General features: G+C 33.0%; 1 protein-coding gene across 2 annotated transcripts; it reads right to left on the reverse strand.

The window, feature by feature from the left end:
* Nucleotides 1–957: 957 nt before the first annotated feature.
* Nucleotides 958–16072, reverse strand: LOC126828817 (LHFPL tetraspan subfamily member 3 protein). Of its 2 annotated transcripts, XM_050558826.2 has the most exons (4): nucleotides 15462–16072; nucleotides 5716–5952; nucleotides 5529–5544; nucleotides 2470–2608 (listed from the first exon to the last, which is right to left on the reverse strand). In XM_050558826.2, exons 1-4 carry the CDS (start codon nucleotides 15868–15870, stop codon nucleotides 2605–2607), a joined length of 666 nt encoding a protein of 221 aa, XP_050414783.1. In that variant the 5' UTR covers nucleotides 15871–16072; the 3' UTR covers nucleotides 2470–2604. The 2 variants fall into 2 exon arrangements, with proteins under 2 accessions (XP_050414782.1, XP_050414783.1); XM_050558825.2 differs by lacking the exon at nucleotides 5529–5544 and having other exon boundaries at nucleotides 958–2608.
* Between the last annotated feature and the right edge of the window lie 940 nt (nucleotides 16073–17012).

Genomic DNA, 17012 nt, shown 5'->3' on the forward strand with positions numbered 1-17012 from the left:
TCGAGGTGAATACGCAGGTCGACCTTTTCAGAGCAACGACTAAATTGCCACAGGTAACGCCTAAAACCTCGGAATACAGCCGAGTAGTCATTCAAATGTAAATGAGTGGGGCTTGATCTAGTGGTTATTTTGTTTATTTGAAACAATTGAGGGCTTGAATTATATGTCCATAGGGGCGTAAAATCTAAGGACGCTATCCTATAGTGCATTTTGAAAAATGATAATTTAAGCCGATAACTTGGTCTTAATCTTTTATAGACCCTAACGGAGGCTTCTTCGTAATCTGATTAAAACACAGATCCTATTTCGTTTCGTTTTTATAGTTCAAAATTTCGTTTTACTTGTCTTTACTGCACTAGGATCTGGAAGAATTGTTATTTAACTCGTGTTATGCTTGAAATGAGGGGTCAGCCAATCAAATGGTCTGTCGAATCGAGTGCTTGACCTTTTTTGCGCGGAATCGGTGGGTAGACATTAGCAGCGATAGAAATCAAACCAAAGCAAAGCATAGCCACATGCAACATCGATTCTGATTGGTTAATCGAATGACTGACGTTATAGGGACATATGTCGCTTACTTGAGACCTGACGTGAACTCCCACAATAATTTGTTAGATCTACATGTAGTGTAGGCCATCGAAAGTATAAAAAACGAAACGAAATATAGATCAGTATTTTAATCAGATTGGCTTCTCCGTATAGTAAATGAAATGAATTGGGGCTTAACGTCCTACATTTTCGCATCTCCCGGGTTGATGAAGACGGAAAAGGTCATAGTGTGGTACGCGGAAAAGTTTGCCTGGACAGCGGCGCTACACGTCCTAATCTTATTTCAAATTCCAACTGCCAAGGTGTCTTTCACACGCACGCCAATGTGTACAGGGACCTCGGTCCTGTTCTTCACAGTTAATTAGCATTGAGTATCAGTATCTTTCAATTAAAAAACCAAGGCTGCTGTATTATAAAAGAATATTTTATTGTCTTGAATATTACAATTCATATAGTAAAATTAGTGACAAAACTTCGGTTTTTAGATTATAGTCAAACTACGGACAAGATTTCAATTTCTGATGTTAAATTTGTTAGAGGATATTTTTTTAGGTATAATTTATAATGGTAAAATGAGTGCCTATCGTTCTATTCAATGTAAAAGAATAAACCAAAAATTAAAATTTAATCTCTGCTATAGGGTTAAGAATAAAACCAAATAAAGACATGATGACATACGTGTGTGTATCGCGATTGAGACATTAAAGAATTCAGGTAAATTGTAATTATAGTGGTAGAATAATAAGCCAAGCTCAATATATAATATAAATAATAAAATATAAGTAATTATGTTATCTCTATGGTAAAATGACATGGGTAATGTATTATCTACAGTTATTGAACACAAAAATATAACGTTTACTCGCTATTTAATATTATTTGATCTCTATAGCGTACTATGCATGATATCATTTGTACAATATACATTTACCCTATACACAATATACAATTTAACAGTTTACAAAATACAATATTACAGATTTTTACCATAGTGCCGAAATAATTTTATCAATTTTGTAATAATATTCAAAATGTAAAACGACACAGACCACTTATTTCTCATATTTAATATCAACCAGTGTATCGCCAAATGTAACGTGTCAGTCACGACATTACAAAATAAATGTAAATTCTGGAATTAGTTAGTGGTCTGTACCCACAGAATTTCTTATAGAGTTTTCTCCCTTAGATTGTAACGCCCTGGCGTTATGAGAACAGGGTCCCATTTAGAGTTTTACAAATAAAGACAATACATGATACAGGTACACAACAAATATGTTAAAATCTGACATAATGAGTTTAAGGTTAAATAGTCAATAATCTCAAAATAAAACACGAATTAAGTAAGAAAGTCATAAAACAATTTAGTAAAAGCAACCAAATCAAACATTTAGACTATCTAATGTCATGGCCACTTGTTTGTTGTGGATTGTTTTAGTAAAATTTAAATCATATAATTCCTTTAGTCTGTTCTTATTAATAAAGCCTGTTTAAGTTGGCATAACATGATTGTATTGTATATCATTACGAGAGCTTGGGCGTACAGAAGAGTACTTCTTTGATAAAGCTGTAATCGGAATATTCTATCAGACGGAAAATTTGTTCAGAAATGATTTTAAAGAGTTGCATCACGGCATCTCTAAACGGGACTTTATAACTAGTTCTATGTCAAAAAAATTAATTATAAAAGCTAATAATTTACATTATTATACAAAAAGGTGACTTATTACAAAGACCAATTATTCATAATTTTCCTTCAGTTTTTGTTCACAGACAAATTTTCCAAACAATTGATGTAAAGTTTTGATGTTACCTTAAACCATAATCGATTTTTGAATTGGGATTTCGTCAACGAATATGTAGTGAATAATTGGTCCGTCTAATAAACCATATATTGCTATACATAGACAAATATTATTGATTTAAGCAGCTCTACTGGAATGTATCGATCGTTTTGATTTTTCTGATCGATGAGAATATTCGGAATATCGATCATCGGATAAAGCGTGTAGTCCTGATCGTTTAGACATCGTATCACTTGCGTAGCCATTGAAATCAGCTGAAATAAGAAATAAATGAAAAAACGATCATTAGTAAACATGGCACAGTAGTAATGAAACAGAGTGTAATCAGTTAATTAATGACACCTGATCCGTAACATTCATTTAATTAACGCACCCTGATCCATGGGTATATACATGTAATGCAGAAAAAATACTGATCAATGTTACAGTGTCAGATTTATATATTTTTTAAAAATCAACATAAATCTATATGTATATATTATATACATTTACCAATAAACATATTTAAAAGTAGCTAATATCATTATTATTTCGAATATCATGGAAGAAGGCTGCAGACTACTGTATTTGTTACAACAGTAGTCGCTATCCAGAGGTTTACGTGTTTAAAAGTTTATGCTAAAAGTTGTAATTGTTAATACTAATATAATCCAAAATATAACTATGTGACTTTAACTAAATAAAAATTATATCGTGTTAAAAGAACAGCAGGATAAAACATAAGTTACTGGTATTAACAGAGAAAACTAAAGTTTTAGTTTACTAATAGCACAATAATAACTTACAAGTACATGTGTTTTGTTTAAGGTTATTAAACAGTAGAAAGGCTGGACAAACAGGGTTAATTTGGGATAATCGAACAATGGGTTTATTTTTTTTGTAACAGTTAGAGTCAACTAATCTTTGGGCGGTGACGTCGTCTGTCCATTAGCAACTTATTAACAAGGGATTATTGAAATATTTACTTGTGACGAACCACCTTTAAGTTATGTTCGTTTAGAAATTGACGAGATGTGTGATCCATGTTAGACAAGATTACTAGTACACAAGGGCGGCTCAAAACAACAAAAGCTTGATCATTTCCACGTTTGCGTCATCATTAGCTCAGTCGGAGCAGAACAGTAGGACTTTAAACCCCATTTCATTTCTATTTTCACGTTTATAAGTTTCCACATTATATAGTAGATAATAGAATTCGTGCACTTAAAAACATAAAATTTCAATGGTGAAACAACTATACAATAGTTTTGAAATATTTGTATCATTTTCCGAAAAAGACAACACGACAAACAAATAAAGTTCATTGAAGAAGTAACATTATTGACACAGTATTGGTCTGAAACCTGCCAACGAGGCCGAAAAAGTCGTGTTTTAGTGGGGATGCCGACAAACTTTGGCTGTTTATTCAGATTCAGTCGACAGATTAATACGAGTCTTCTGTAGGCTGAAGTAAACAGAGTCATCTTAGCATGGCTAGCTCTTCCTTTGCTAAAAAACCAGTGCGCCGATTGACTCCACCCCATTGAACTTTTACAGCTTCCAAGTTTTAGTCACCAGTGATCAAGTTTGTCTACGTTAAACGATTGATCAACAACCGTATAGGGTTTTTTTTTCCTTGTCCCCAAAACAGAAAACTAAATGCGAAATCATGGAATTATAGAACTGTGGCGTTCGTTTTGGAGCGCATTTCCAAAAAAGTATGGGGATTTTTAATGTTAATGTGTTGTCTTAAAGGTAGCTATTTTTCTAAAATGTTTGGACGTTCCTTGTGGATTTTTTTTACAAAATATAAAGACCAACAAACAGCATGGGTTTATATTTAGGACTTACGGATATATATCGACATGATATGATGTGAAATTCCGCCACCCCAATAATCGAGAATGGCTAACAACCTATCCAAATCTCTGGTCCTGAAAGTTTAATCTGAGGTATTAACTCTTTCCAACGTTGTCGGCAGAAAAATGAATTGTGTCAACTAGCCGCTTCAGCTTTGGGCGAGTTTGGAATACAAGTAAACAATGTCTGGACAATTGGGGCTATAGGAAACAAATAGTCAGTAAATTCATCTCCATGCTCATATTTAGAGATTATACAAGCTCAAATTGTGGCTTTGACAACTCACAACATCAACACATTACAATCGGTTGTAATATCTGACCTTTTCCCTTTTAACAAATAGCGAAATCAACTTAATTATTAGAAACTATGTTCAGTGACATCCCTAGTAGATGGTATCTCTAGGAAAATGAATATCGCAGTCTTTTTTTTTTGGACGAATATATACCTGATAAACTTATAATCTAATAAAAAGAAAATACGAAACAGATAGAAATGTTGTTTTTTTTAAGAATTGTAAAGAAGATACCAAGACTACTTAACACATTGGTAACAGATCATGGTGACAGTAACCGTTGCCATAGTAACTTGTTTAAATAGCGATTTCACGTACACTTCGGAATGAAGAATGAATCAATCCGAACTCTGACCTTTAAAAACTGACAACACCTTCAAGTAAACGTTTACTACTGTCTAAGAAATTAGCTTTCATTTGGTTTTCAAAAAAAATTATTGTTTACTTTAATGCTAAATACGTATAAAACACGTATAGCTCTGTGTCTTATCCATGGCGGTGTAGACAATTAAATGCAACAATGGAGGGGTGGGATACAACAGGGATTTATAAATGTGCGTCTTTTATAAATATTCACGTCTTCTACTCTACAGTAACTTGACATCGAGGAAAATAGAGGATTTAAACATAACATACACTCACAAAAATTGAAGAAAAAAAGCTTAAAACTTTAAAGCTGTATAGTCGGTCCATAATTTACAATACAGTGTTATAGTATAATACCAGTTAGTTAGTGGAGCCCAGGTTTAAAGGATAAACTGGTTTGTAAAAACTTAATGGTTTAAATTTTATTAATAAAAGTATTAAGCATGTAAAGTTAAAAATAAAATGAAAGTTAAATACAATTGACTATTGTTATTTAAACAAATTAATATATCATACGAATACAAAAACGTGATAATTCTAACACAAAATATTTCAAAAGTGACAAAATTAAAAGCAATGGTTAAAACGCAGAAAACGGAGGTTAACAGACTACGTGTAAAAAGAGATACATGTAATTTCCTTTTTTACGACAATGAACACGGTTTGATACCTACTGAAAATTTTTCTCCGCTGCAAAGAAAAGGTAACAATTGAATATGAAATATATAGTTTTGGCATATACAACAATTTAACAGATTTTATTTTGTACATATCTGTCATTATTATTTAGTATATATACTGTCCAAATTTCCCGACTGTTAATGTTTGAGGTCACCAAAACATACTCCAAAATTTACTTACATTTTTCCATCTTTTTGTACACTTCTGGTAAGAGTTTGGCCTGTTTTGCTGCCAAGACGAAGGCCAAAATTGCCAAGATGGTGGCATCAAAGATCAGTATAATGGCCAAGATGTAAGCCCATCGTATACCACAGGAACCCATATCGTAGGACTTGTTATCATTTAGACAAATCTTGTTGAAAGTTTTGTGGTCCCAGCCATTTGGAAAGATGACACAACCAAGGAACATAAAAATTGCTGCAAAAGAAGAATAACATATTCAAACGTTGACCAAAACTATATGTGTAGCAGTAACACAAATATTATTCCCCCCCCCCTCCCCTGGATTCTAACATTATGCCTGCCAACGGACATTTTAATCTAAATATATATAAAGCCAATCATGTGGTATGCAAGAGATGAGATCGCTGTGTACTGCATGTAATAATTGTACTGTATTAATAGAGGTGTGGTATAATATCCCCATATATACTAAAGGTGTGGTGTAATAAGGTATCTGCGCACTAATCGCGGCGTATTAGTAGAGATGTGATGTAATAATACCTCCGTGTACCAATTAATGGTGTTTTTGTAATACTAGGTCTATGGTTAACAATGGTGTTATAATGAGGATGTAGCTTAAAACTACCCGTGTGTGGAAATAGTAATGTATTAATAATGGTGTGGTGTAATAAAATCTCGCGTATCAATACTGATGTACAATGTTCTAATACGGGTGTCGTGTAATAATAGCTCTATGAAACAGCGGTGTTATAATAAGGGTGTGATGTAGCATGATCTGTGTTTACCAATAGTGATGTTTTAAAAGGGTGTGGTGTAATAAAATATCCGTGTATTAATAGTGAAGTACTGCTACGGGTGTGGTGTAATAATTGCAGTGGTGTTATAATAAGTGTGTGGTGTAGCACGATTTGTGTGTACTAATAGTGGTGTATTAAAAAGCGTGTGGTGTAATTAATAAGATTTCTGTTTATCAACAGTAGCATAATAATAATAACAGTGTGGTGTATTACTATGATATATTAAATGAGATCATATTAATAAAATGATCGGTGCAATTAATAAATATGTGGAATAAAGCTGTAACCTATCAGTGTGACCTATCAATAAGACTGTGACCTATTAATTTAATAAGGTCGTGTGAATTAATATCATGTATAACGGGGTCATGATTTTTTTATAGTGTTGCAATAAAAAGACAGTGATATATTAATAAGTACAAGGTCTACTAATGTGATTGTGATGACGTATTTGAATTTAATGGTATTTAATTAATAAGGTGAACGATTTAATTAGGAGAAATTTGAATAAAGTATTAAACTATTATATTAAAATAGGAATAAAAGATAGTTGCATTAATGAATGGTTTTAGGACAGTTTAGTTTAGTCATTGGAATGGGCATCAACGACAACTAGATTAGATAGCCTAATCCATATGCAAACTACATGATCGATGGCGGTTCATGGCTACAGTTGATATAATCTTAACTTTTAACTAAAGGTAAATTTACAATCAGGATACCTTACGGCTCTGTAGACTTGAGCAATGTGGTCAGATAAATTTCGCCAAACTGTGAAATAATTTTAGTTTGATAATACAACATGAGGTGGGGAGAACATTCTGTTGCTAAGAAATATGTGATTGAAATTTTATCCGGTCGTATAATGAATTAAGTAACTTATTGAGTCTCTATTCTAAAACATAAATTTTACAGTTTAGTAACCATTAAAGATTCGAAATATGATTAGATATGATGCTCATAAAACGGACAGTGAATAAGACGTTAAACAGTTTGTAGGACACAGAGTATGAATTTAATTAACTTATAAGACACCGAATATGATTTTAATTAACTTATAAGACACAATATAAGGTTTTAATCAATGTATAAGACACTGAAAAATATGTGTAGGGTATTGAATAAGATTTTACTTAATGTGTAGGGGAATGAACAAAATTTTAATCAGTGTGTGGGATACTGAATAAGATTTCCATCAATGTGAATAAGACTTAATCAACGTATAAGATAGTGAATAAGATTTCCATCAATGTGTAAGATAGTGAATAAGATTTTAATTAACGTGTAAGATAGTGAATAAGATTTTAATCAAGATAGTGAATAAGATTTTAATCAACGTGTAAGATAGTGAATAAGATTTTAATCAACGCGTAAGATTGTGAATAAGATTTTCATCAATGTGTAAATTAGTGAATGAGATTTTAATCAATGTTTATAGGATACTGAATAAGATTTAAATTAATGTTTAGCATACACTGTAAGACTTTAATCAATGTTCAGGATTCTGAATAAGATTTTAATTATACTATATAAACAGGAATGGGGGTTATTTATCACAGGAAAATATCTCTGTCTCATTATCTAATTTAATATCACAGATTACCAAACCAACAGTTTCATTTCCACTCTTTTAAGATTCTAAACAAAAATGTCAATAGATATCTCTTTTGTAAAAACAGATACTCATAAAGTTTATTGACAATCAACACATTTTTCAGCTGATTATTTACCGGAGCTGAGCGAGAAAAAGAAGTTGAAAGAGTCAGAAAATCCAGGAGAGATAATATCATAAAACATAGAGTAATCAGCTACTTGTTTCATTTCTTTGACATTTCTAAATTTAATACTGCACCATCTTATACAACTGATAAATACAGAGACTGTTTTGTTGATATTTTGGACAAAGTTCTGTTGATCATTAAGATTAGCTTCAAATCCCAACACTATAAATAAACACGCCATGTTTAGTTAGGATTGTAACTTTCTGGCAAATGACAAACGACAAACCTTCAATAGCTTTCGATTTGCAGGTCTATTTCTTACAAAATCATTTAAATTTAAACTGCAGTTTTTAAACATATAATCACTGAAGTCGTAACCAGTCACGATATTTTTGTGGGGGTTCTCGCTGCTTAAGAAATTTTCAAAATTTTTATCATTTTATTTGGTAAAAAATAAGAAAAGATGACCTCAGGTTAAACATATTTCATGAAATTTTCGGGGAGAAGTTTTGCCTTTAGCTTTTCCAGAAGCACATTCCCGCTAGTGTTACTAGAAGAGACGTGGGGATTTGTCGAAAATAGCATCGCGAGGCTATTGCACATATCTTGGATGAGGCTGTGAACCAGATTCCGTTGGCATGTTGTACACATTCATGCTTCAGATATCCATTTATATAGGAGTTTAAAGTGTTATTTTCATTTTTCAGAGGTTATGGAGGCCAAAAGCGTTGTTTCGCCTGCATAACTACGTGGGGTTTCTCCGGTTTCCTCCAAACTTATACCCCCCCCCTCACCCACACACACCCACACACCCTTCCGCGCCGAATAATGTTCGAATGATCTACTCTATAATTTGCATACGAGTTTTTGTACTGCCAGCAAAAATAGGTTTTAACCAGGTTTTAATCCCTCAGGATTATGACGTCAATTTGACTTGAACATCCATTGTATCCATTTTAAATTCTATTTCCATCAACTCATCACGATATCATAAGCGTAGTATACAGTGTCACCGTGATAGGATTTAATTTATATTCTAATCGGGAAGACAACAGTTTTAAGGTGTAGGTTTTTGTAAGCTGTCGTGTACATAGACAGCCAAATTTAGTTCATTATCGCAATCCAGTAATATTGCAACACAACAATTCTCTGTGAATTGAAAACTACGTGTAAATTAAATGGTTCATCATCGCAATCCTGCAATATTCTAACACGACATTTGTCCGTGAACTGAAAACTAAATTAAATAATTCATCATCGCAATCCAGTAATATTCTAACACGACAATTGTCTGTGAACTGAAAACCTCTATACTATAATTTCCGGCGTGTTTGTAATTTACTCTCACACATCATGAAAGCGGCGGGGTTAATGCAGACAATAGGGGAGGTATTTCCCATTAAGATTTAGGAAGGTTGTGTGATAAGGTCTACTGGTCGGCAAATCACTAAACAAACTACAAAATGGTCCCCGGCTACGATTGGATTTCTTTGAAATAAGTTAGATATCCATATTGAAGGAATACCAAGGCTATACATTCGTTTTTACTGAATTCATGACTATACGATTGAAATATGTTCAAATATATTTAATTTGTATCAGCTAACGACACAGGAACATGATATTTTTATCGTTTGTTTAGTTATAATCTTCTTACCTCCCAATCATGTAACATTGGGCCATTTGGCATGAAAATCAAGAGTTTGAGATCAATATCTTCCAAAGATCAAATCCAACTGAAGTGAATGTATCGTATTATAAAAATATTAAAAAAAAACAAAGAAACAAAACTTCCACCTCTTCGATTCTCCCAGAAAATTTTAAGACTACATGTCTAATTAATGTTAGAATACTGCAATGGACCCCGAAATTACACTACATGTATAAGTGACACGAGCCCACCCCACCACTAATGGTTCAAAAATTCAATTAGTAATTCATCTCTTTAAAGTAGCCAAGTCTCTAACTGAATATCACCTAAAGTCTTCGACGAATTATTAGTCAATTTAAATCAACACTGATGTTGTGATCTTACCGGGAAAAGATAGGCTTCTGATATCAAACATAAACATTTTACCATTGGTACACGAACCGTGTAACATAATGCGTTTCAGCGCCATTTGTAACAAGTCAAGTCAAATGATGACGCAATATTCTTATCTGCAGAGCATGCGCAATAAATACCATCGGTCTAGACTAGAATAACCAGACGCTAGAGATTGCTATTCGAATGAGACTTTTAATTTATTTCGCCGAAAATAACTGATTAGAAATTAGAGTAAAACAGAAACGATTGGATGTAAATCAGTTTATATATATTCATATTACATTATTATATGCGTTGCAACCCATTTGGGTAAATTTCTAGGTCCCAAATACTAGCGATCTAGCTCCTTTAAAGTCGGTGACGATTGCATAGGCAATTAATTCTAGATGACCACACCTAGGCATAGGGTATATAACTAGGTGTATGTTGACTTAGGCAACTGTACTCTTACTTAAAGGTAAATAAAACCACTTGAAATTAACATTTACACACCAATGAAGCAGTGGAAACCGGTATAACTAAATTTCCTTAAATAACCGTAAATGACAAACTACTTCGATTATTTGGCTTGCAACGTCTTAAATAGATATTTTTAAAACTTTACACAATTATGTTTTAAAATGCACTTTTACGTGAGACATGCGGTATTTGAGGAGCTCAAGGTAAATTAAAAAAATGTTGGTAAACATATATTTAAATAAAACAAATAAATAAATATTCATAAGCGGATACAATTTTTTAAAACATTTTTATAATTTTGTTTCTTTTTACACGTTGTTTCCCATCAGAAAGATATTTCTACTCGATCAACTAGTGAATACTAGGTTGTGTTTGACAAAATTAATATACCGACGTAATCTGAACTGGCGCCGTACTCTTTCGATATAATTTCGCGGTATTTGAAAAACTAGCCAGCGTCCAAATGAAATAAAGTGTCATTTCAGAGGTATATACACCCGTAATTTAACTCGTGTCTTACATATTCTAGTTATTTGAGAAATTAGCCAGTTTAATTCATATCTAAACTCCGAACTTCCTAATATCATTAGGGGATTTCTGGAAAAAAAATACTACTTAAATGGCTTCATTTCCGCTAAACCATATCTTTCAATTAATTAAATTGTTTAAATTTAACGATTAAACATGTACAATGTCTCAACATTTAAATATCTTTAAACACAGCATCTTCGTGACCACGTATGTTGCAAACGTTGCCAAAAAAACAGCAAATCTTCCAAATGAAAGCCGGCAATGTTTAATGTAGATTATTTTAACGGTACGAATTGTAGAGGGGGAAAATGCCATTTAGATCACAGTATCAGATTTTAGGATATACGTGTGTTAGAATGAGATATCCTTGTTTACAAGTAAACAGAAAAAACAATCATCGACCCGTAGCGTGTCAATTGGATAAAAGATAGAAATACGTGTTGTATATGATGCTTTTCTGCTGTAATCAATATCCAGTACAATATTGATTCTAGCAGGAATTCGCTAACTGCTCCGGGTTTAAAATATTGTAGCCATTCTTGCATTACAAACACACGAATATAGTTTGCTTTTGTTTATTTCTCTTCAGGGTATTTGTACATTTTTAATTTTTTTGTGGATGGTTCCTACAGCACCATTTCTGAGTTAATTATTGTATTAAATTATCATTAAAACAATTAATAGGGAATATAACCATATCCGTATATGGGAAGTAAATTAGAACCACAGAGTAGACATTTGTTCGACAGAAAAGCGTACCTTCAAAGAGGGGGTGGGGATGTATTCAACTCGTGTGGTATGGTTTAATAATATCTTTGGCATTGTGAGGAAGCCAGAGATTCCCGAGAAACAGGCGACTCTACATGTACCCGCACACTTACTTACATGTGTGGAATCTAACATTAACATAATTGCATCTATAACAGAACTGCTTAACTATCAAGGGCGTAAATTGTTATTATAGATTTATCAGTGGCATTAGTAAAATTGGGATTTTTAATTCAAAACTGTCCAGTAAGACAGCTGAGATTAGAGTTTGTTCATCAAAGCACTTTTAGAGTTCCACAGATAGTGACACACGTCATGGTATGTACAAGGCTGATGGTTTGGTGGTAGATAAATATTGGTAATAGGTAGGTTTATTTACCACCACAAGACTAAAGACACTTTACAACTAAGGTGTGTTTGTCGTCACGTGTTTAGCTGTAGAGATAGTCATGCTGGAATACGTTACACTCCCAAGACTTGCAGTTAGAATGTTTTCAGTTACTCAGAGCAGACTTCCGAACATAATTGATATGCACAATGCACGATTAACTTAAATCCTATTTGGACCACAGTGTGCATACGGGAACTATGCTATGTGATTTGACTCAGGGTGTAATTTCGTTCCGCTTTTTTTAAAAAAAAAAATTAGAACTATAATACAGTGCAACAACATCTTTTAAGATAAGGCTATGTTGGTTATATGGGGTATAATACAGTGCAACAGCATCTTTTAAGATAAGGCTATGTTGGTTATATGGGGTACTTACTGGTGCTCGTAAAACTAACAGATTAGAGTTAAAAACCACCGTGCCCGAAACGTCTTACATTCGTTTCAATAACCTTATCCATTTAGCTAAATTTGCTCTGTATATCATTTCGATTGACCGATACTACTCCTTTGTCAATTCCCCGTTCTATATGAAGTCTAAATCAGGACATTCTTAAATCTTACCAAACCAAAGCGTCTATTCACTAACTACATGACAGGTTCGGGTCCATTGAACACAAATACTTAAAAAATGTTACCCCTTACTTAAGTGTAAATGTTAAACACATAAAAGCGAAACGGATTATACTGGTCCTGACCTAACCTTTATCTAACCAGTGATGTCTTCCTTTCTTCTTCTTTGGTAACAATTATTTTAAACAACCACAATGACCCAAGTCGGGCTTATAACAGTACATAAAACTAAATTCATCTAGATCAGACCAACACAAATTTCAGACCGGAACTATTATATGAGTTTACATAGCTAACAAATCTTTGTTGAAATTTTACATTAAGAATAGTGATATATCAAGGTCCATTAAACGAAAGAGTTTTAAAACCGTATAGGTGAAAATAAACATAAAAGTAACAGTATTTAATATATATGTAAAGATTTATGTGTTATTTTTATGTTTTTATTTAAAACATATTCTAAAATAGGCAATATGTAAGTTTTTCGTGTAATGCATATATTTAAAGAATTTAGGGAAATGAACTAGGTTTTAAGATGTGTGAGGTGTTTATTTATTTTATTTTTTTAAAATCATGTCCAGGGAATACATATGTTGATAAAGTGACTCTCTGTGTTTTATGTACGTAAATATAACACACCCAAATGTGTCATTCCTGAACTTTACGCTATGTTTTAAATTTAAAACCAAATAGAACTTAAGATCATGTGTATTACGAGATTAAAACATTTTGAAAATTTGAAATCCCAACGAATTTTTAAACTCATTGGGCATTGTCTCGAAAGCTGTTAAATGTTACCATGCCTTGCTAAATGATAAAGTTCAATAATGATTTCTTCCACACCACACCGATTGGTAATCACTGATTGATTGATACTATATCGTGATCTAGGTCAATCATATCATGCACAATACGTAATCGATATTGAGTGATAGATAAAACGATGTAACGATATTGGAAAGGTTGATATTGATTACAAACTAAACAAAGCTTAATGTAATAGAAATGAAAACTTCATAGAATACTTATTATTATTATTATACGCTACATTAGTGTCATATTACAACACGTTACGATCTATATACTCATTATTATAATTATATAACATTGATTAACAGGAGTGTGTTTATACATTATCATTTTATTTACAATACTAAACAAAACCCTAATGTATTAGTCATGAATTTTATATTTTATAGAGAGAGAGAGAGAGAGAGAGAGGGGGGGGGGGAGATGGGATTTAACGTCCACTCGAGACAAACTAGGTCATTCCGGGACTAACACAAGGTTCAATCTTATTTGAATATTTCGCTTGCGCGTAGGAGTCTTAAGCAGTGGGAGGAAACCGGATGACCTGGAAAAAACCCACGAGGTTGGGCAGGCCACCCTATTCCGTGTCACGTACATCCGGGGAATCGAAACCACGCCAGACCTTATGATACATCGCGCACGTGCTAACCATTCGCCCCCCCCCCCCCCCACACACACACACACACTTTTATTTCATAAACAGCACGTTATATCGATACATTTCAGATCAATTTATATCTTATGTTGTACAATGGATGTTGTAACGTATTATAACTGTGTGTACATGCATAAAGCGTTAAGGGTGGTGATTAAGAATTACAATTTGGTTTAAAATACTGAAACACTAATAACTATGAATTTTAGATTTTTAAACATGAAATATATTTATGTTATACAGTAACAATTTTTTTCAAATTAATTGTAAAATTGTAATAATACACAATCGCCTTTATACACGTATACTCATTTGTATCTAGAATTATATTAAGAGGGATATGGTTAAGAATGATAAATTTATTTAAAACTTTGAAACCCTTTTATATATACAATGTATATCTATTAATGAACAGATAAGTGTGAATACGGCTGAACTTTGATTGTTATCTATATGTATTATTACTGTGTGGCATTTACATATTAAGTAGGAGTATATACAAATGTACCTGTATCTATTTACCAGGAAATGTACTTTTTTTATTACATATTTCTAGGTAGGAAATGGAAGTATGATGGTAGCAAAATCTTTCTATTGGTATATTTTAACAGCATGGATTCCCTAATTCAAACGTAAAACAAGTTAACTAAATAATTAACTATTCAACCAGAACATACCAGTGCAGTTAATTAAATAACAATCCGTTAGTTTGTGAAAATGAATAATTAATTGCAAATCTAGCATACTTTAAATGGTGATATTTTGTGGAAACGAATTCGTCCTTCGGATCAATAATGGACAATAACGGTTGTTAACAATTGGAAGAGAGAATAAAGCATGTACCAAAACCTTTGACTATCAGACATGGGCATATTGATATGGATAATGAATTTACCGGCCATGAATTTTGTAGTGTCATGTTTAAAGAGGCGTGGTCACAGACACTATTAATAGTCAGTGAATTTAAAAATACTTGTCTACATCATATACTAACCTCCAAGAACTTGAATCCATCCACATATTCTGAGTACGGTGGCTGTGTTCAGGAATAAAAACAACAGAAGACATAAACAGCAGATGAGAAAAAGTAGAGCAGACAGACCAATAAATACTGCTGCCGCGTGAAACGAGGAATTTAAATAAGAATCGGCGTCAAAAAAATCTCCCAGACATTCAAACTCATTATTATTTCGGAGCACACAATATTTGTATAATCCAAAAAACCCAGCCGTGGCAACTCCTGTGTCCCCTATCCATTGGGGTTGAATGAAACAGACGATGTTTAGTATGGCATAACACACAGTGAATATTCCCCACAGAACGCAGATAGCTCGAGAATTTCGCACGTAATTTGTATGATAAATTTTACTTAGTCTGTCCTCAATAACTGTTTCACGTTCCATGGTGAAACTTTAAGAAAATCTGCCCCAAAACCTAGCAAAATCTTCTTCTATCAGAAACACCCTATGTCGATGTATTGTTGTTATGCTGGGTGAGGCTCATAAACGATTTTTCCACCTCCGCGACAAGAGAGCACCTGTAATTAAAGCGATAAAATACCGCTACCGGTCAAACCAGTTTACCCATAACAATGGTTAGTCTAGTCTCGCATGGCTGGTCTTTTTGTATACTTTGTTAGGCAACCACTTAAAGAGACTGGAAAAACGTGATCAATACAAACCACGTGACATAAACGCGACCGTTGACGTGAATGACAGATAAAAGGTAAATGCAAAAGATAAAAATAGCCATTGAATGAAGGGAGACAAATCCAATTGGGTTTACCTGTTAAATTTTGTTCATCCCATTCATTTTTATATATTGATTTGTTTTGCATAGGGACAACAAGTAGCACTTTACTTTCGTAATCAAGCCAATTTTATCTTTTAGATATAACCCATTTTGTGTTCACATGTCGACTGAGAAAGTCCCAAATGTATTAATTTTTCCAAAAGAACAGTTAGTAGTACGACTTTTTTCTTATTGATTTGCTATGTAGATTAGAGATACTATGGTAGTTATTATGCAGTTAAACTTTGATTTTGATAGATTAAGCGAAAGTTAATTTGCTAATTTTAGTTAAGAAGGGTGCTTTCAGGGGGATTGAAAATTGAAGATTCGGGCAAAATGAAACATTTTAAATAGAGTTATTTCCCTTGTATGTAGATATTGCATAATCCCATGGGATTATAATAAATATAAGATATGAACGTGTAGACATCGGGTGAGCCTTGGTTCTGTGGTTTATGTTGATATACTGATTTACTTTGAGAATAATGCAAAACTCTGTCTTCACTCTTTTGTCAATTACGTTCACCTCTTGATCGTGTTTTCTTCGTTTGTTTACAATCCGATTTCCTCAATCTCAATGATTTAAAGAATTTAAACAAAATTACGGACAGCGGCAATCAATCATCGGCCTACACATCTTGTATTTGATACCGGGAGATAACCAAAAGTTTACGGTTAAGGTGCAGGTATTCAAATTGTTAGTTCTCCTTTTAAATAACATTTTTTGTTTTTACAGCATTTCTGTAATATAGCT

The sequence above is a fragment of the Patella vulgata genome, chromosome 7 (assembly GCF_932274485.2).
Source record: "Patella vulgata chromosome 7, xgPatVulg1.2, whole genome shotgun sequence".
NCBI classification, from domain to species: Eukaryota; Metazoa; Mollusca; class Gastropoda; family Patellidae; genus Patella; species Patella vulgata.

What these genes read in the sequence shown, in the direction of transcription:
- LOC126828817 (XM_050558825.2), bottom strand. Translation starts at nt 15,870, where the DNA reads ATGGAACGTGAAACAGTTATTGAGGACAGACTAAGTAAAATTTATCAT. An exon ending in ATGGATTCAAGTTCTTGGAG is followed by an intron (nt 5,953 to 15,461) that starts GTTAGTATATGA and finishes CTTCTTTTGCAG; the next exon opens with CAATTTTTATGTTCCTTGGT. An exon ending in GTACAAAAAGATGGAAAAAT is followed by an intron (nt 2,609 to 5,715) that starts GTAAGTAAATTT and finishes TTCTTATTTCAG; the next exon opens with CTGATTTCAATGGCTACGCA.